This window comes from Oncorhynchus nerka, linkage group LG28 (genome assembly GCF_034236695.1).
Source record: "Oncorhynchus nerka isolate Pitt River linkage group LG28, Oner_Uvic_2.0, whole genome shotgun sequence".
Lineage (NCBI taxonomy): Eukaryota > Metazoa > Chordata > Actinopteri > Salmoniformes > Salmonidae > Oncorhynchus > Oncorhynchus nerka.
Genome location: NC_088423.1, coordinates 61,739,877 through 61,760,053, shown reverse-complemented (window position 1 = coordinate 61,760,053; position 20,177 = coordinate 61,739,877). Strand labels below are relative to the sequence as shown.

The following is a 20,177-nucleotide window of genomic DNA, read 5'->3' as shown; positions in this document are numbered from 1 at the left end:
TAACATGCACACAGTGCCCTCTTTTGGTCTGCTATGGTATGGCAGGTAAGGTCTGTTTCTACTAGTGCTACAGTCTACTAGAGTTTAAACATACAGTCAAAATGTAATCTCTACACAGCACATCCAACTAATGAATAAATAAAGACGAACAAATAAAATGTTTACCTTTTTTTTTTATTTACATAAATACTTTAGTGGGCTCAAGCGGGACATGGGTCCATCAACAGTACAGTCATTATATATATATATATATAGGTGTGTGCATTTTATCTCTGGGGTAGATGGTTACTTGTCAGCTGGCTTATCCCCAGCTGGCAGCTCAGGTGCCTTGTCCTCACGGTGGGCTGGGAACACCTCCCATGGGCTGTTCAGGTCAAACTTCCGAAACTCCTGTGAGAGCTCCACAGGCTCTGCCACCACACGCTTCACCTCATCGTCATAACGCACCTGAGATGTACCAGATGGACAGAATGAATAATATGGTAGATACCAGTGGAGGTTGATGATGAGAGGACAGCTCATAATAATGGCTGGAACAGAGCAAATGGAAATGGCATCCAACACATGGAAACCATATATTTGATGCATTTCATACCATTCTACTCATTCAGTCATTACAACGAGCACGTCCTCCCCAATTAAGGTGCCACCAACCACCTGTGGTAATGTGAAGTCACATGTACCGATCTTAGGATAGGATTAGGTTATAATTCAGCCTTTAATGTATGTAAAATACATGGGACATTTCGCAGCATTCACATCTGACCTTACCTCCACAAATCCAGACAGTGGGAAGTCCTTCCTAAATGGATGCCCCTCAAACCCATAATCTGTCAGAATACGCCTCAGGTCAGGGTGGTTGGCGAAGAAAACTCCATACATGTCCCACACCTAATGACAAGCACAAAACATATCCTTTCATAGTGTTGGAAAGGGAGGGTATATTTATGAAAACTTTCTAAGTTTCCCAGTAAACTACCAGAATTTTGGTAACATTCAAGTTGTTTTTAATGACATCTAGTGTCCTTTTTGGGTACTTCAGATAATCCAGGTGTTTGTAGTTATATCTGGCCTTAAGTGTGGCGTTATACCATGTAAAATAATCAAAACATATGTTAAAATAGAAAATTGAATGACAAAGCTGTAAAACATTATCCTAAATATAAACTATCAACTTAAGTAAATATCATTGTTTAATATATGGGTTTCAGTATGAAATATCCATTATATTTCCCCCCCACACACTTATTTTACTATGTCAATATGTATTTGTTATAAATATATTGGCACCAAACTGCTGGCAGTTGTGAAAAATGTCAATCGTTTGAAAAAGTTGCAGAGTTAATTGAAATAATGCCATTTTTGATTAGATGCTCTTTTTCAATAATTAGATATTTTCTCTTGAACCATATGGCCTCCACTAACAGATAAAAAAGGTATACTATATGAAAAAAAATGTATTAGAGTATAACTGACCAAAGTTACAATAGATTACCTGTTAATTACCGAAGATTCCAGTAACTTGGTAAATTACTGCTAGTTTTAAAAACCTATCCTTTCATGAGCATTTGCCTTTGGCAGGCAAAATATAAATCCTGAGCTGCCAACACAAAAAATCTTTGAACCCTTCAAGCAAAGCATTCTTACGATGTAGCTGTCAGACTTACCTCCCTCTCGTACCAGTTGGCTGCATTGTGGACAGACACAGAGGAGTCTACTGGGGTGAGCTCGTCGGTGTAGGTCTTCAAACGGATCCGGGAGTTGTAGCGCAGGGAGAGCAGGTTGTATACAATCTATTCACCATCAAAGAAAACAGAATTAGGCATAAAAAAAAATAAAAAACTGAATAGATCAAGAGTTTGTCTAAACAACCTGGTTAAATTCTTACTTATGTCAGCTATGGATATGTTTGTGTCAGAACACATGTTTATAACTGCAAAAATAGGACTGTCATGAAGAGAGAGGTATACTATTGGAACAATAGGCTGGGGGTATGGATGGAATAGTACCTCAAAGCGATTCTGGCGGGTGGGTATGTCCACTGCGGTAAGGTCAATCATGTTACGGAACTGAGCGTTGCTGTGGTCTCTCAGAAAGGTCAACACAGGGATGACCCCGTCAGGATGGATCATCACCTCCAACTCATTGTAACACGTCACCTGAAGATATAACATGCATCCTTGTGACGTTCATATGGCTTCAAAATGACATTCAATTAGCTATACAAAATATCAAGCTTTCTAAGAAGGTAAATTAAGATAACCACTAAAGTTAAATATACACCTCCAAAATTTTGGGAGAGGTGCGGGGGGGCTGCCACACCGAGTGCCCGGGGACCTGTTGTGGCGGGTTAAGTGCCTTGCTCAAGGGCACAATGGCATCTAGGATTTGATACCAGCAACCTGCCGGTTGCCAGCCTCCTTTGTAAACCTTATGTTTATGTTCCCTATGTTTTAGACGCACCGTATGCATTTAGGATTTACAGTATAGTTTCCCTTGATGGTTGCTCAACATTGTATGATTGTGTGGATTTCTTCGTCTTAAAACTGACCGTGTTCATTACAGTTGCTGCAATTACATTATCTTACCTGGACTTGCTGCACATATTTAGGAAGCATTTCAGCCACATATTCTCCAAAAGCTGCAAGTTGGTTATGGGTGACCGCATCCTTGGGTCTGACAGTGGCTACATAGAGATGGGCACATAGATTCAAATAAAGGAAGAGGCGATACAATAGATGATTGAGTGCAACAATAAAGGTATTCAGTGTCGCAAAGATCAAACTAAATGGTTAGATAATTATACTACATTGGGGATGGACTAGGACTTTGCGGGTTCAACATACTGATGATGATGATTATCTGCAATGTACACCATAAAGACAAATGCCACAGCCTGGGTGAATTCTATTAGACACTGGTATACTCACGTTTTGTTTCAGTAGCCTCAGATCTCGCTTGCAAGAGACATGGGCTTTGATTGGCAACTGTAACATATGACATAAAATAACATTACATATGGCAAGCTAATGTTAAAACAGGTTGGATTACCAGCATGGTCCTCTCCTTTGAGCTAGTTGACTGCTCGCTAACTAGCGGCTAAGTGGCTAACACTTTTACGTTACTTGACTCAGTTATGGCCACATAACAAGGATATAGCTAGCTAATGACATTTATTTATTTCACCAGGTAGGCTAGTTGAGAACAAGTTCTCATTTACAACTGCGACCTGACTAAGATAAAGCATAGCAGTGTGAACAGACAACAACAAAGTCACATGGAGTAAACAATTAACAAGTCAATAACACAGTGGGGAAAAAAAAGAGAGTCTATATACATTGTGTGCAAAAGGCATGAGGAGGTAGGCGAATAATTAAAATTTAGCAGATTAATACGAGTGATAAATGATCAAATGGACATGTGCAGGTAGAGATACTGGTGTGCAAAAGAGCAGAAAAGTAAATAAAAACAGTATGGGGAAGAGGTAGGTAAATTGGGTGGGCTATTTACCGATGGACTATGTACAGCTGCAGCGATCGGTTAGCTGCTCAGATAGCAGATGTTTGAAGTTGGTGAGGGAGATAAAAGTCTCCAACTTCAGCAATTTTTGCTATTCGTTCCAGTCACAGGCAGCAGAGAACTGGAAGGAAAGGTGGCCAAATGAGGTGTTGGCTTTAGGGATGGTCAGTGAGATACACCTGCTGGAGCGCGTGCTACGGGTGGGTGTTGCCATCCTGACCAGTGAACTGAGATAAGGCGGAGCTTTACCTAGCATGGACTTGTAGATGACCTGGAGCCAGTGGGTATAGCGACGAATATGTAGCGAGGACCAGCCGACTAGAGCATACAGGTCGCAGTGGTGGGTGCTTTAGTAACAAAACGGATGGCACTGTGATAAACTGCATCCAGTTTGCTGAGTAGAGTGTTGGAAGCTATTTTGTAGATGACGTCGCCGAAGTCGAGGATCGGTCGGATAGTCAGTTTTACTAGGGTAAGTTTGGCGGCGTGAGTGAAGGAGGCTTTGTTGCGGAATAGAAAGCAGACTCTAGATTTGATTTTAGATTGGAGATGTTTGATATGAGTCTGGAAGGAGAGTTTGCAGTCTAGCCAGACACCTAGGTACTTATAGATGTCCACATATTCTAGGTCAGAACCATTCTGGGTGGTGATGCTAGTCGGGCATGCGGGTGCAGGCAGCGAACGGTTGAAAAGCATGCATTTGGTTTTACTAGCGTTTAAGAGCAGTTGGAGGCCACGGAAGGAGTGTTGTATGCCATTGAAGCTTGTTTGGAGGTTAGATAGCAGTGTCCAAGGAAGGGCCAGAAGTACACAGAATGGTGTCGTCTGCGTAGAGGTGGATCAGGGAATCGCCTGCAGCAAGAGCAACATCATTGATATATACAGAGAAAATTGTTGGCCCGAGAATTGAACCCTGTGGCACACTGAACTCTGTCTGCAAAGTAGTTGGTGAACCAGGCAAGGCAGTCATTAGAAAAACCGAGGCTACTGAGTCTGCCGATAAGAATATGGTGATTGACAGAGTCTAAAGCCTTGGCCAGGTCAATGAAGACGGCACAGTACTGTCTTTTATCGATGGCGGTTATGATATCGTTTAGTACCTTGAGCGTGGCTGAGGTGCACCCGTGACAGGCTCTGAAACCAGATTGCACAGCGGAGAAGGTACGGTGGGATTCGAGATGGTCAGTGATCTGTTTGTTGACTAGGCTTTCGAAGACCTTCAATAGGCAGGGCAGGATGGATATAGGTCTGTAACAGTTTGGGTCCAGGGTGTCTCCCCCTTTGAAGAGGGGGATGACTGCGGCAGCTTTCCAATCCTTGGGGATCTCAGACGATATGAAAGAGAGGTTTAACAGGCTGGTAATAGGGGTTGCGACAATGGCGGCGGATAGTTTCAGAAATAGAGAGTCCAGATTGTCAAGACCAGCTGATTTGTACGGGTCCAGGTTTTGCAGCTCTTTCAGAACATCTGCATACTTTTGGTCATGTCCACATGACCAAAAGTATGTGGACACTTGCTTGTCGAACACTTCGTTCCAAAATCATGGGCATTAATACGGAGTTGGTCCCCCCTTTGCTGCTATAACAGCCTCCACTCTTCTGGGAAGGAATTATACTAGATGTTGGAACATTGCTGCGAGGACATGCTTCCATTCAGCCACAAGAGCATTAGTGAGGTTGGGCACTGATGTTGCAGTCGGCGTTCCAATTCATCCCAAAGGTGTTCAATAGAGTTGAGGTCAAGGCTCTGTGCAGGCCAGTCAAGTTCTTCCACACCAATCTCGACAAACTATTTCTGTATAGACCTCACTTTGTGCACAGGGGCATTGTCATCCTGAAATAGGAAAGGGCCTTCCCCAATCTGTTGCCACAAAGTTGGAAGCAACGAATCATCTAGAATGTCATTGTATGCTGTAGCGTTAAGATTTCCCTTCACTGGAACGAAGGGTCCTAGCCCGAACCAAGAAGAACAGCCCCAGACCATTATTCCTCCTCCACTGACCTTTACAGTTGGCAATATGCATTCGGGGAGGTAGTGTTCTCCTTGTATCCGCCAAACCCAGATTCATCTGTTAGACTGCCAGATGGTAAAACGTGATTCATCACTCCAGAAAACATGTTTCCACAGCTCCAGAGTCCAATTGCAGTGAACTTTACACCACTTCAGCCAACGCTTGGCGTTGCACATTGTGACGTTAGGCTTGTGTGTGGCTGCTCGACCATGGAAAACCCATTTCATGAAGATCAGTTATTGTGCTGACATTGCCTCCAGTGGCAGTTTAGAACTCGGTAGTGAGTGTTGCAACCGAGGACAGGCGATTTTTACACACCAAAACACTCGGTGGTCCAGTTCTGTGAGCTTGTGTGGCCTGCCACTTCCCGGCTGAGCCGTTGTTGCTCCTAGACGTTTCCACTTCACAATAACAACACTGACTGTCAGCGCTAGCAGGGCAGACATTTGAAGAACTGACAATGGTGCCAAGTTAAGTCACTGAGTTCTTCAGTATGGCCATTCTACTGCAAATGTTTGTCTACGGAGATTTCATGGCTATGTGCTCGATTTCATACACCTGTAAGCAAAGGGTCTGGCCGAAATGGCCGAATCCACAAATTTGAAGAGGTGTCCACATACCTTTGTATATATAGCGTATAAAAGGCATACATGCCTGTTAGTGTCAGATTATAACTGACATTACAATGTGCGTTCCAGACGTCGTCTGTTTCAATCGTACTGAGCAAATAACCAAAATCTGACTTGCGTTTAGCAAGCTTCTAGATGCGCAGTGTGACAACTAAAATGCCGACCTGGAACATAACCACTGACTTGCTAGCCAATTTGATGGAAGGTCAAGTGAGAATCGGTCGACTACAGATAGCGCGATCTTAACAACAATATAAGTACGTTACCACGCAGATGACCTAAACATTATGACAGCATTGTTAGTGCACAGTTAACACTCGAAATGTACTTACGATTCAAAGTCCTGCTAAAACCTCCGCGAACAAAACGCACTAACGATGCCGCCATGTTTTTCAATGACGTATTCAATTTTCTTCTTCTGTTTTTTATTTATTTATTGCACATCCGCATTTTAGAGTAGGTGTTCCCTGGAGGAAATATGCAGATGAGCCGATAGGATCTCGCTGGGCTCTGCCATCATTGCTTTTTCTGCCCACTATGACTCATTTGTTCACGTTGTAAGCAACAGGCTGTGGTCTATCTTGGTTTAGTTATATACATCTTTGTTAAAAGTTTTTGCATAACCGACTTTTAGAGATGAAGTGATGCGGTAGAATCAACGGTTGATGGTCTTTGTTTTACCACTTACTTTTAATACAAATGTCGGACAGGTAATTTCACATGTGATAGATCTCACCAAGAGCTATCTGTTGCTATACTAATTTGTATCCAAAATATATACTAGCCTGTTCGTCGGTCTCTGTTCAGGTACATTCAACTCCTTGTGGAATGTTAAGAGACTGATATCCAGGGCTGGCGTGGTTACACGTGGTCTGCTGTTGTGCGGCCAGTAGCGGGTACTGCCGAATTCTCTAAAATGGAGGTGGTTTATGGTAGAGAAATTAACATAAAATTATCTTGCTACTGCTGTTGGACATTCCTGGAGTCAGCATGCCAATTGCATACTCCCTCAACTTGAGACATCTGTGGCATTGTGTTGTGACAAAACTGCACATTTTAAAGTGTTCTTTGTCCCCAGCATAAGGTGCACCTGTGTAATGATCACACACTGTTTAGTCAGTTTCTTCATATGCCACAACTGTCAGGTGGAAGAATTATCTTGGCAAAGGAGAAATGCTCACTAACAAGGATGAAAACAAATTTGTGCACACAATTGTAGAGAAATAAGCTGTGTATATGGAACATTTCTGTGATCTTTAATTCCAGCTCATGGGACCGACACTTTACATGTTAATAATCTCATATTCACATCAGAACAAACTATCATCCACCTAAGTATTCAACAATATGTCAAATGAACCCGAAAAATCACTCAGCGTCACACTCTTGTGGCGAAGAAATACAATACACCTAGAATGTACCATATTTTCGTAAACTAACAAAACCAGGCAAAAACGCTGCTAGCTGGTGCTCATAAATTTACAAAACATTCTTTATACATTTGTCATAAATTACCTGCACTCATGGTACACACACAGTATGTCTGCATGATGAGTAGTCGACGGGATACAAATAGCACTCCTAAAGAATATGCATTTTCAAGTTAGCTACCAACTTCAGAGGGAACTTTAGCTAACTGTTAGCAAAAAACCTACATGGCAAACTAAGATTCGGCAAATGACATAAAGAGTGGTTTATTTCACGTGTAAGGATTTATGCATTTTAAACCCGCTACCATATTCGAATTGACGCAACCCTAACACACGCCACACCAACATTTGTTACTAATAACATACATTGCTGATGTAATGATGTAATTTCTATACGGGTACGTTTCAACTCACCCACAGCAACTCTCCATAGAGCTATGTACCACCCATAATCCCATACCTTTATTACAAAGTGTATTAGACAATGTAAACACAATAATCAACCAGGAGGTGGTATAATACCCATTTTATGCGGGAATTGAACAACTGAAATACACCGTTACATCTGCACCAGCTGGAAGTAGAAAATAATGTTGATGTCAATTTCTTTTTCTCCATTAGAAAATCAGTAGCGAGTGCATACCAGCTAAAAGTAGTAGACTAGACTGGAGTTCACATAACCGAAATTAATCGGCTAGTTACTTCCTTACAGTGTTGCCACTTGCTAGCGTTAGGATGGAATGTTGCTAAAAGTTGCTAAATTGCGTGAAAAACTGCGTCATTACGTAGAATACACAATAACGTTACTCAAATTGACTGGCCAACTCGGCAAAAAAAAAGTGATTTTACATTTGTTCAGGTACATACTCCCACTATTTTCTGTACAATTTTGATTGAGACATGTTGATTGATGTTGTAAGTTCTGTTCAAGATCAAACATTCGTTACCAACTATTTTCGTTGGGTTTGGCTCGTCGAACCCTGCTGCTGCAGTCAGCCAACAATGATTTGCAATTTACTGAAATTGTTGCTGGCCTGCTGCTGACGTCACTCACAATGCACATTTGCAGCCAGGCACGTGTGTTGTGACTGAGTGTGGGACAATTTGTTTTATTTTTTTTGTAATTTAGAGGGAAAATGCGTGCATTTTAGCGTTTGAGTCACTTTTCAAAAGTTGCTAAAAGTTCCAAATACATTTTTTAAATTAGCTAAATTTATTGCTAGGTACTGTTTGAAAAAAAAGTTGCCAGGGTAGTCTGAAAAGTATCTAAATCTAGCAACACAATTGCTAAGATGGCATCACTGCTTCCTTAGTCATTGATTTGAAAGGCAGGGCTTCTCTTTATGCTTTGGGTCTACAGGGTACCCGAGTGGCAAAGCGGTCTAAGGCACGCATTAGTGCAAGAGGCGTCACTACAGTCCCTGGTTCGAATTCAGGCTGTATCACATCTGGCCGTGATTGGACGTCCCATTGGGCAGCGCACAACTGTCCCAGCCTCGTCCGGGCTAGGCCGTCATTGTAAATAAGTAAGTAATAACTTGGTTAAATAATGGCCTGGTTAAATAATTTAAAACAGTAACGTTATACTTTCTAACGCGCCAGACATGTTCACACTTACAGCGTAGTCAGCACCAATGTTGAAGCAAATTCCAAATCTGAGATAGATGGATAGCCCAAATCAATAACATCTAAATGACTGGTAGGAAAACGTGTTATTCCAGAGGTTACTATTCAACCTAACAGGCTAATTGCCCTGTATCTGTGCTTTAGAGATGTCAGCGACGAGTGTCTCCTCTCTAACACGAAGCTCATATTCAAACTCATTAGAGAGCTCTGCAAGTTATGTAAAAATACGTTCGGTATTTAACAAATGTGGGGTTTCGCTGAGCAACTAGCTGAATTTACTCCCGTGACCCCCGGTATGTACTTCCAAAAAAGAATACACAAATATTTTACAAGCAACGGGGAAAAAACACTATTGGGCTCCTCCAATGTATTGAGCTGTCGTATACTTCCGATTTGCGCATAGCCGTAAGGTTACTGCTATCTGGGATCCTTGAGATGTGAGTGAATAGGAACTCTTTCGATTGCGTGTACATTTTTATTTTGTGAGTAACGAACGTATTTTGACATTATAACGCTTGCAGAGCTGTCTAGTATGCATCGGAGCTTCCAGAGCCTTGGAGAGGAGACATGGCATACCCATAATCAACATCTTTAAAAGCATATACTGGGGCAGGATCAGCCAGCTGTCAAAACCTGCGAACTTATCAGCTGAGAAACATGAACATATGTGTAATTGCTTCAGATGCAGACAGTGTTGTACAACCGACTTCTCAGAATTAGTTTAAAATGCTGCTCAACATTTCCCTTGCACCTGGAGAAGAGGAAACTTACATCAAAACAAATTGATCAACATAAGTTGAACGGCAACGCAAAAAATTTCGCAGCTGACCATTGAGCTATAAAATAACAGAATGACTACATTACATCCTCCCATGAGAAAGAATCTAGAACGTACCATGTTGTGACAGAGGGGACACTTGTTATTCTAAATGTCACAATGGGTCTAAAGGCGACTCGAAAACGCAAGGAAAGTTGTTAAATATAACGCACATTTAGAAAAAGCTTACAACAAATATTTTGCTAACGTTGTTTGGTCCAACATTCACTTCAATTAAAAAAAACATAATCAACGGTCACACCCCCAATCCCCTGTTTCAGAGAGTCTGATGGTATGCAGGAAAGACCGCCATTTTGCAAGCTAGAAGTACAAGTCTAAAAGTGAGCTGGTGAAGAAAATAATCGAAATAATAAGCCACCAAACATACACTTAGCAAATACAGATAACACACTGTTGGCTGAACACATAGGTAGTCGCATTTAAAGTTAAGACATCACACAGGTAAGTAGGGTTGAAGTAAAATGATTTGCCAGATAGTTTATCTAGCTATCAAATGTGTTATCCAATGCCAGATAGCGGCGCACATTTGGCTTGTTTATGGATCTGTCAGCTGGCTTAGCAAAGAGGGTCACAAACAACATGCGTCATTAATTAAACTGCTTTCCAGAAAGTTAGCTATCTATTTGCTAAATGGAACCATTCTTATCCAACAATAAATACAAACTGCTAGCGAATACTTTCCAAACACGCATGGTTCTTCTTTTGATAATGTTTGCATTTAGCTAACATAATACTGAAATAGCCTGTCGGTGTGCTTATCAACAAGCTAACGTTACTAGTACCACCGAGCCTAGTTCTAAACAGCTAACGTTAAATTAGCCTCCCACACTACAGCACTTGCTGTTTCACATAACAGCTACTGTTAGCTACCAAATCTGGTAATATATTGGATTTGATGCTCGATGCACTTGAAGTAAACAAGTAAAGCATATATTTATTTCTGCTCGCCTAACGTTAGAACAAAAATGGCTTAATAAATAGGCTGGCTAACCGTTTCACAATTAATTTCTAAATGTTGAATCGAGACGATATTCTGAATTAACTGTTGAACATTTCAAATTTGTACAACCCTTGCATCAATTACTAGAATAGCTAGTAACGTTCGTTAACTAGCTAAATGAGGGGTGAGGTCAGTCTACTTCTCTCGAACGTCTGTTCTCAGGCCACATACGAGTGAGTTGCATTGCAACAGTGGCAGTTCAAAAACAGTGTTTGATGCTTGTGTGCTACGTGTTCTTCAGAGCAACTATGTACGTTTCCAATGTATAGTAATTATTATTGTTAGATACCACGACAACCCAAAACAAATTATTCTGACTGGTGTCTTCATAAGTGTGACTTCGATGATTCTCTCTGTAGTGCACTCGTGAGTCACACGCCTACAGTACGCGGTGTCCATATACAATGTTCCCTGTTTTCAAATCTAGCGTTTTCATACATAAGAATGTAGCTATCTCTCGCAGGTGTTATGTGTCTAAAGAATTGATAATGGATGATAACTGGTTCTCTACAAGTTCGTTTGCAGTAATGACTCATTTTATGAGATGGAGTTTGGTCAAACAGACCAGTGGTCATAACCTCACATTACATTTTCATTATGCATGCAATATGCAACGCAACGTAAGTAATGTTTGAAGTATTGCCATTTACAGAAATAGATTGCATACAAATAATTCAGTCTTCATGTCACTGTCTGGTGCATTGCAATGTGACATACAGCACTGGTAATGTGCTGCACTGGATGGGGGTGGTGGCGGTATGCATGACAAGTTGAAGGTGGCTTGTGTTAGTTATTCAATGCAGTTGAGTTGTCATGGAGCCATGGAGTCCTCCAAACTGGAGAACTTGACTATGTATGTCAGCAGGTTTAGACCTGAGGCAAATAATCAGCTCTGACTCTTGTCTTATTGCTTAAAATGCCAAAAGTGAGAATCAATGGCTGTTATGTCAGTCACACAGATTTGGTCATTATATGTCTATTTGTTAACAGGATAAAGCGGGAAGAACCATTACCTACGTGACAAGCAAACCCAGGGTAAGTCATCAGGCTAGTCATTCTCAGCCAATCTTCTCTCTCATCTACTACTTAGATAGAGGCAGACTACATCCTCATAAAGATATTTTAAGTAATGGTCTCAGCTGGCTTAAAATGGTTTTCAGAGAGTTGTAGTACTAGCCTATTGGGTCACTGAAACAATATGGCTATTTCAATGCCTTGACGCAGGGCAAGTAGGCTATTTAAGTCATGGCCAGAGATTCATTTTCATCATATGGGCAGAAAAGGCACGAGCGGTTCTAAACATGATTACCCGTCGTAGCCTTCTTATGGCCAAATTGAAATGTTTCTAACAGAAGAAATATAAAAAGCAAATACATGAGAGAACTTTGGAGATCATGGGGACATTATCAGACCAAAGGTGAGGACACAACAGTTCATCTGACACAAGACTGAATCCAAACATTACACTTTTGATTGTATGTGCATTTTACATTTACTATACTTTTCACAGCATTTGCCAATAATGAAATCTGAAAATACTCAGAATATTCTTCATTTGTTGCTGAATATATTCATTGAAATGTTGGGGTAGGTGCAACAAGAAAACAAATGTTATAAGGGTTTGAGTGAGAGGTCTGACTGGTGTCCAAGTTGCCACACACCTTGCTAAACTGTTCATAAGTAATTTCAATGCACTTTTATGACTCAAGGAAAGAGCCTTTGGCTTTAAAGGCACTTTATTTTTTAGCCCTCCTAACTTTACGATTGATGTACTGAAACATGCACACTTGTAGTTTTTTGTTTGGAACACCCATCACACAATTAATATTCTTTACACATTCCAAAAATGTTCTTTTATAAATCCCAATCTGGGTCAGGTGGGAATCATTTGAAAATGCATTCTATTGCCAAATTGTTTTGCTAAGCTTTAAAATACGATCTTACTTTGTTCGGCTTTCACAAGGCACTTCAGATTGTAATTTTGGTGCTTATATAATTGAGTAATGCGTGCATTCAAGTGCTTGTACCTGGGAATAAAAATGGCATGCCCATACTCCATTATTTCACAATAATACTTTGCATCCCCCCAATGGTCCAAATGTGGAATCCGTACCATAATTTTCTGAGCTAGCCATTAAAAAAGTATGGTCCACAGATCTAAGTGAATCTGAACCCTTTAACTGGAACAGAATATAGAAAAATATGACCTTGGCGTCCTGAAATCCGAACCATCAATTGTATACATTTTAAAGTTTGTTCAGACTGTATTTAACACCAAGGAAAACTTATGATGTAATTGGCCCTAACTCCCAACTGTTCACTGTGTCTCCTAAATCCAGTAAGCACATTCCTTCATATGATGTAGGAGTGCCATGCAGTTAAGCTTCTGGGAGGAAGTACATGAATGTAAATATGAAATGCGTTGCATCTTCCATGTTACTTAACAATGACAGCTCCTTCAATTTCTTTCAGAGACAATTATTGTTGGCAGGCAGCACTGTCGCAAAAAAAGATGTTGGCTCTTCGATGGCAAATAGCCCACTCTCAAATCGCCAGTGGATACAGTTACTATTAGAAGTTATAACATTAGAATTATTGGCGGTAAGAATGAAGGGTGCTAGTCTAGGAATAATTGAGGCCTGGACAAATACTTGACTCTGTTAAGAATCATCTCCGCTAAAGCCCAACACATACATACAAACAAAATATACACTGTGGCCAGTTTATTAGGTTCGCTCTTACAGTGAGTCACGTGGCCGTGCTTGCTATATAAAGCAGGCAGACAGGCATTGAGTTACTGTTCGATTGAAAGTTACAATGTGCAAAACGGGTTAAGGGGTGGTGGGTGTTGGTAATAGAGATACGGGTGGGGGGGACTGCAAATCAACCTGATGCTGGATGGGAAGGGGTTTTTCCTTTCTTTACATACCAACTTTATTATTGCAAAATCATGTTATCAATATGATTTCTTTGTATTCATACTTTTTAATTGTTTTGCTTTAGCGTGGCAGCCTGTGGTATAAACTGTGTAAATATATATGAATATCATACGTACCCCCACAAAAAAAGACAAAGCAAGTAAAAAGTTGGTTTAAAAAAGTGTGTTCAAGTGTGTTCTGCAGCCAATTTTTGGGGGGTAGTTTGTATCCCAGCCTTATTGTTAATGTACCTGCATTATGTTGCACCATAAGGCTTGGATACAAACCACAAAAAACAATTGTCTGCAGGACACATACTTGAATGCACTTTAATTTTTTATATTTTTTTATACAGTTAGCACTATCACTTAAGTTAAACAGCTGAACTGATTGTTGATTTAATCAGTAGAAAACTTTTTTTGTTGCCATGAGGTCTTGTGGTGACAAGTTGCAGAGGTGGTGTTTTGTGCCAGTTATTTGGGAGGCAATTAGCCAGCAACATATATGGAAACTGTCCAATGTCATCTGTGTCACACTAATATGGATTTTACACACTTGTGCTTATATTGTTTTTATAAATCCTTTGTTCCTGTAACTGTCGTGTCCACATTTATAATGGTAATGATGATAATGTTATGAACTATAACAATAGCCTACAGTGTCGTTGCAAGAAATGGTTGTGTATGAGGCCTTGGAGCTGCGCTTCAGTAGGTTGGTGGTAGATGGAAGGCCGTGTTGCCCAACTGAGTCCTTTGAAGAATGTCTTTGGTTGTCAATTGGATACGTTGTAGTAACGTTGTTGTGTGATAGACGGGATACTCTGTCTGTTCCTTCCTAACCTGCGTTTGCAGCTGCGGTCGCTAACTCAACGGCTAGGAGGTATCACTTCTGTTGTGAATAAGAGTTCAAAGTTCATACCATTCGCAACCAAAGCTCACGCTGATGTTGGCTTCGTTCTGTAGTTATTATCTGAACCATTCTGACATAAAACCGTCGTCCTACCTCCCTGGAAAGAGTTCTATTGTCGTCAAGGGCTTATATAGGAAGGAAGAGGACGGTGTGTTTGAAAAGTTTTATAGCCCATGTCCCTTCACAGGGGCGGGCCATTGATTGAGCAGAGCCCTATCTTATGAAAACCCAAATGTCACATTTTAGAAGCTAAAATCACATTTCATCCCATCACGAATAATTTCATATTCAAACATTTAAATTGAACAACAATTCCATGTGAATCCGATAACTCTGATGTGTAGACTTTCCACTGTAGATTTTGTCATCTTATCATTGATGAGAATGTCTCAGATTACAACCGAACTGACATCATATTCATTATTAAGTACCACAGCATATGTTCAATTGTTCGGATGACCAGAATATAGTTCATTTCCCCCCAACTACTGATGTTCCCAGAATCTCTATGTTAACCAAGGGTTTTGCAAATGTAACCTCAGTAGGGTAGAGAGAGAAAAAGGGGGGTATTTATGACTGTCATAAACCTACCCCCCCCCCCCCCCCAGGCCAACGTCATGACAGTACCAAGCTAAAGCTAGCTACCCCAGAAGATGCGGTCAAAATAAATTATGCCTTAATACCATCGTGGTATTGTAGACACATCGTTCGTGGCCGGTGTTTGCTTGTTTGCAGACTTTTTTTGTACATTTTTTTGTACATACAGTGCTATTGTATCTTTTTTGACACGCAAAGACCTAAACGGCGTTCCATAGTATGTATGTCGTGAAGCTAATAGCAGTGACGTTATTACTGTGTAACTCCGGTAGGGCAACATCTGAAAAATAGCGCACTCGGTAGTGTGTACCGGTGCTCGACCAGTCGGCGAAAATCCAACATTACCCACAACAGAGAGAGGTTGACTGTCAAGGGCAATGAATTCCATTATCTTGACTTTAATGGATTTTGCCTTTGAGTTGTGTCGCTGAAATATTCTTTTTCAAATGACTGCTCAACTTGTTGACTGGTTGATCCACACATCAGACATTGTGAGGGCTAGGTTAGGAATGCTGTGTTGCACGTGAAGCTCAACATTTTACGTGGTGTTATTACATCATGTACCCACGCTCTATAGGTATGCACGATAGCTTTGACATCGTTTAAAAAAAAAAAAAAAAACATTTTTATTTTTTTACATGTGTGTTAAACTAGACATTGGGCCAATACCGATGTTGGCATTTTTAGCTCATATCGTCCGATTCTGATATGTTCACCAATATTTATATTGTGCATCTCTAATATTAGCCTATCATTTGTGAATGATTCCCAGCTTAAGGCAAGAAACAGCGCATGTTTTTTTTTGTGACTTTTACCAATCATAGTCGCACATCTCATGTAGCTTAGCCCATAGGCCTATATATTTCGTTAAGGTTTGTATCACAAAGTGGCCAAATAACTACTTAAAATGAAACGCATTCATCTGCTTTACAACTGGTGTAGAGCCCAAATGGCATACTGTACACACGTTTGGGGAAGATACATTTCACCATAAAAATGCACCTTTTTATAATAAAATCATTACATGAATAATCGCATTTGTGGTCACTTTTGAGAGTGGTGTTTTCACACCTATACTCTACTGCCATGTGCGCATTGCTGCGCTTATAATATGAAGAAATTGCCTAATAGTTTATCAACATTTTAAGCTAAACGTTCTCATCTGTTGTCAGGCTCATTGCTTAAAACATTTTTTGATGCTAGTAATTTGGGATCTATCGCATCCCACAACTGTCCCAGACTATGTTTGGAAAATGTATTTCTCGCATGGAATCAAATAGATCAACTTTTGTACTATGGGGGATAGTAGATTGACCAAGACTAGTGCTTTTGCTGTTCGTTAGGCCTACTCATCTTGTTGGCTGACGAAAAGTAAATGTGGACAATTCTTCCAATATCTTCAATATATCATGTTGCTTTAGTCCCATCTATTTTTTTTAATGTAGATGTTCCAAAGGTCTACAGCAGTGGCTTATAGGCTATGCTTGGAAGCCAGGAAATGTTAAATGTTTTTATGTTCATTAACGGTCCATTACCGTGAGACCGGCAGCTATTTGCTTGACAATCACCGGCTGACACAATTTCAGGACTGCCACAGCCCTAGCCCCAGTCTGAGGTCCTGAGCGCTCTGGAGCAGGTTTTCATCAAGGATCTCTCTGTACAGCATGATGCTGCCACCACCATGCTTCACCATAGGGATTTTATTGGCCAGATGATGTGCGGGGCCTGGTTTCTCTAGATGTGACGCTTGGCATTCAGGCCAAAGAGTTCGATCTTGGTTTTGTCAGACCAGAGAATTTTGTTTTTCATCGTCTGAGAGTCTTTTAGATGCCTTTTGGCAAACTCAAGCCGGCTGTCATGTGCCTTTTACTCTTTTACTGAGGAGTGGTTTCCGTCTGGCCACTCTCCCATAAAGGCTTGATTGGTGGAGATTGTTGTCCTTCTGGAAGGTTCTCCCACTTTGAGTGCACACAATTTAATCCGGTATCAGTTGACACCTTCATCCTCCTTTCCATCCATTTGGGAGACAAACACTTTGCTAGTCTTAATCAACGTAAGGTCAAAATCGAAGTAAGCATACACTTGTTCAGAAAACATGTTTGAATCATCTTTCAAATTGTTAGGATGTGTAAGCTGCTTAAATTGGCATATCTGATCTGAGCAGGGGGGAAAAACGGTTACGCAAACCTCCCTCTTATATGTGAGTGAAGTGCAAACTTTGTCCAAATGTAGAGTCAAATAGAACATGGTCCCTGTGGTAGAACTTAAAAAATAAATAATATTTTATGCATTTATATAAGTCCTATCAGGTAGCCTGAGTTCAGATGTGTCCTTGTAAACAGTATTTTTTTTAGTTAATAATCATATCAACTGTACTCACTGAAGGGTTTCACACCTTGTAATGAGTGTTTAATGCATTATTGTGACGCTATTTAATTTGGTTATTCATGGCAATGGCAAACTTGTTAGCGGTGTTTCTTGTCCATAGAATGCGTGTTTGTTGTAACCATGCAAGACTCCTTAGCAACTTTTTTTTTTTTTTTTTAAAGGTAGTCTTTTCATGGCAACTCCCAGGTTCCTTGTTTGGTCATTTGAATCTTCTGGTCCCATCCCCTACTATCACCACCCCTGTCAATCTTTGGTGTGCTTATTGTTTTGTCCAGCTGTACTGCTCCCAGCAGAGCTGACGATTACATTTTTTGACGACAGAGCTGTTTTTAAAGACTCATATTGCCCCCCATAATAGCCGTTTCCGTTTGATTGCAGCCAAGTAGGGAGTGGTCTGCAACTGGTAATAATTATCTGCCTTTTTTAAATTTCTTCTTTAATGGAAGTATTTAGCAGGTGGAGCGCTGCAAGACAAATGAGGTTTTAACAGAACCAGGTGCATTTCTCTCTGAAGAACTGCCTCTAGCCATGACCGGCCTTACCCACAAGACACTAAAATGGGAATGTCCAAAAAGTTTATCACTAGTGTAGAACCATCAACATATTAATCTTGTCTACAGATCAAAACTATTTTACCTCATGAAAATATCTAAAAAAATATATATACCTGATTCTAAACTGTCTTATCTGGACAATAGTGTGGGGGGGAATTGTTTTTTTTCTTTTCTTTTTTTCTAACAACTAATTGACCGAGGTCAGGTCTGTTATTTGAATTCCATTTAGTTTTTTTTCTGAGCTCAATGCGCAGTTTCTCTAGAGATCAATCAGATCAAGCCCGAACTGTGCAATGCAGTTGGGGGTTGTAGTTTCCAACAGGCCAATATTCTTCATAGTTTAGCGCAGGAGACTTTAAATTAACTACAATGACCATAATCCATTCCATGTATAATTGGAGACAGAGGGAAGATCTCACATTCTAGAGGGCAGTTGCTTCGCGAGGTATCTCTACCTGAAAATACAAAATCAAATGTTATTTGTCACATGCACCGAATACAGGTGCAGACCTTACCGTGAAATGCTTACTTTCAAGCCCTTAACCAGCAATGCTGTTTTAAGAAAACATAAGAGTTAAGACAATATTTACAAAATAAACTAAAGTAAAAATTAAGACACAATAAAATGACAATAACGAGGTTAATACAGGGGGTACCAATCTAAGTGATTGATAGTTGTTATTCAGCAGTCATTTTTAGAACTACTAAAATAGTGATTTTGTCAGACAGCATAAGCCTTCGCTCAATAGAGATGTCTTTATTTCATTCCAAGTCATCAAATAAACATGTATGCTGAACAAAAATATAAACGCAACATGTGAAGTGTTGTTCCCATGTTTAGCTTATTTTTCTCAATTTGTGCACAAGTTTGTTTACTGCCTCGTTAGTGAGCATTTCTCCTTTGCCAAGAAAATCCATCCACCTGACAGGAGTGGCATGTCAAGAAGCTGATTACACATCATGATCATTACACTGGTGCACCTTGTACTGGGGACAATAAAAGGCAGTTTTGTCACACAACACAATGCCACAGATGTATCAAGTTTTGAGGGAGTGTGCAGTTGGCATGCTGACTGCAGGAATGTCCACCAGAGCTGTTGTCAGATAATTTCATGTTCATTTCTCTACCATAAGACACTTCCAACATCGTTTTAGATAATTTGTCAGTAGGTCCAACCGACCTCATAAACGTAGACCACGTGTAACCACGCCAGCCCAGGACCTACACACCCTTCTTCACCTACGGGATCGTCTGAGACCAGCCACCCAGACAGCTGATGAAACTGAGTATTTCTGTCTGTAATTAAGCCCTTTTGTGGACAAACTCATTCTGTTTGGCTGGGCCTTGCTCTCCAGTGGTTGGGCAAGTCTTCCAAGTGTCCTGTGTCCTCCCAGGCCCACCCATGGCTGCGCCCCTGCCCAGTCATGTGAAATTCATAGATTCATTTCAATTGACTGATTTCGTTATGAACTGTACCTCAGTAAAATAATAGAAATTCTTGCATGTTGCGTTTTATGTTTTTGTTTATACACAACTGAAATATTTTATTTAAATCACGTGAATAAATTATGGTAAATAAGTTTATAAAGAATAATGGGCAGTCACTACCAACATGGGTCTTTTTCTTAATTGTTTTGGTGCATTTAATGTCCCAAAAAAATGTGCGAAACCAAAATTAGAAACCTTGATATTTAAAAATAAAAAAATGTAAAAAATCGAACCGAAATGATCCGATTTGAAAGATATATATATATAT

General features: G+C 40.4%; 2 protein-coding genes across 25 annotated transcripts in view; one reads left to right on the top strand and one right to left on the bottom strand.

Annotated features, from left to right (window-relative positions):
* Positions 1–153: 153 nt before the first annotated feature.
* Positions 154–6,988, bottom strand: LOC115113482 (NADH dehydrogenase [ubiquinone] iron-sulfur protein 3, mitochondrial-like). 2 transcript variants are annotated; one of them, XM_065012992.1, is made up of 7 exons: positions 6,946–6,988; positions 2,931–2,987; positions 2,589–2,686; positions 2,010–2,159; positions 1,668–1,793; positions 772–891; positions 154–447 (listed from the first exon to the last, which is right to left on the bottom strand). In XM_065012992.1, exons 1-7 carry the CDS (start codon positions 6,971–6,973, stop codon positions 286–288), a joined length of 741 nt encoding a protein of 246 aa, XP_064869064.1. In that variant the 5' UTR covers positions 6,974–6,988; the 3' UTR covers positions 154–285. The 2 variants fall into 2 exon arrangements, with proteins under 2 accessions (XP_064869064.1, XP_029497068.1); XM_029641208.2 differs by lacking the exon at positions 6,946–6,988 and adding an exon at positions 6,493–6,600.
* Positions 6,989–10,317: 3,329 nt separating this feature from the next.
* LOC115113481 (CUGBP Elav-like family member 1) overlaps positions 10,318–20,177 on the top strand; it is a 38,289-nt gene continuing 28,429 nt past the window's right edge. For 15 of the 23 annotated variants that reach the window (XM_029641188.2, XM_029641193.2, XM_065012989.1 and 12 more), the window contains exons 1-2: positions 10,318–10,495; positions 12,045–12,089. The gene's annotated coding sequence lies outside the window, so the exon portion shown is untranslated. The remainder of the gene's footprint in view (positions 10,496–12,044; positions 12,090–20,177) is intronic. The other 8 variants (XM_029641202.2, XM_029641201.2, XM_029641199.2 and 5 more) reach the window with 2 other exon arrangements.

Excerpts from the sequence above, each read along its gene's own strand:
- LOC115113482 (XM_029641208.2), bottom strand. The coding sequence starts at position 6,547 with ATGGCGGCATCGTTAGTGCGTTTTGTTCGCGGAGGTTTTAGCAGGACT. Across the intron at positions 2,988-6,492 it reads TTTTAGCAGGACTTTGAATC|TTGCCAATCAAAGCCCATGT; the intron begins GTAAGTACATTT and ends CATATGTTACAG. Across the intron at positions 2,687-2,930 it reads TGAGGCTACTGAAACAAAAC|CCACTGTCAGACCCAAGGAT; the intron begins GTGAGTATACCA and ends ATCTCTATGTAG.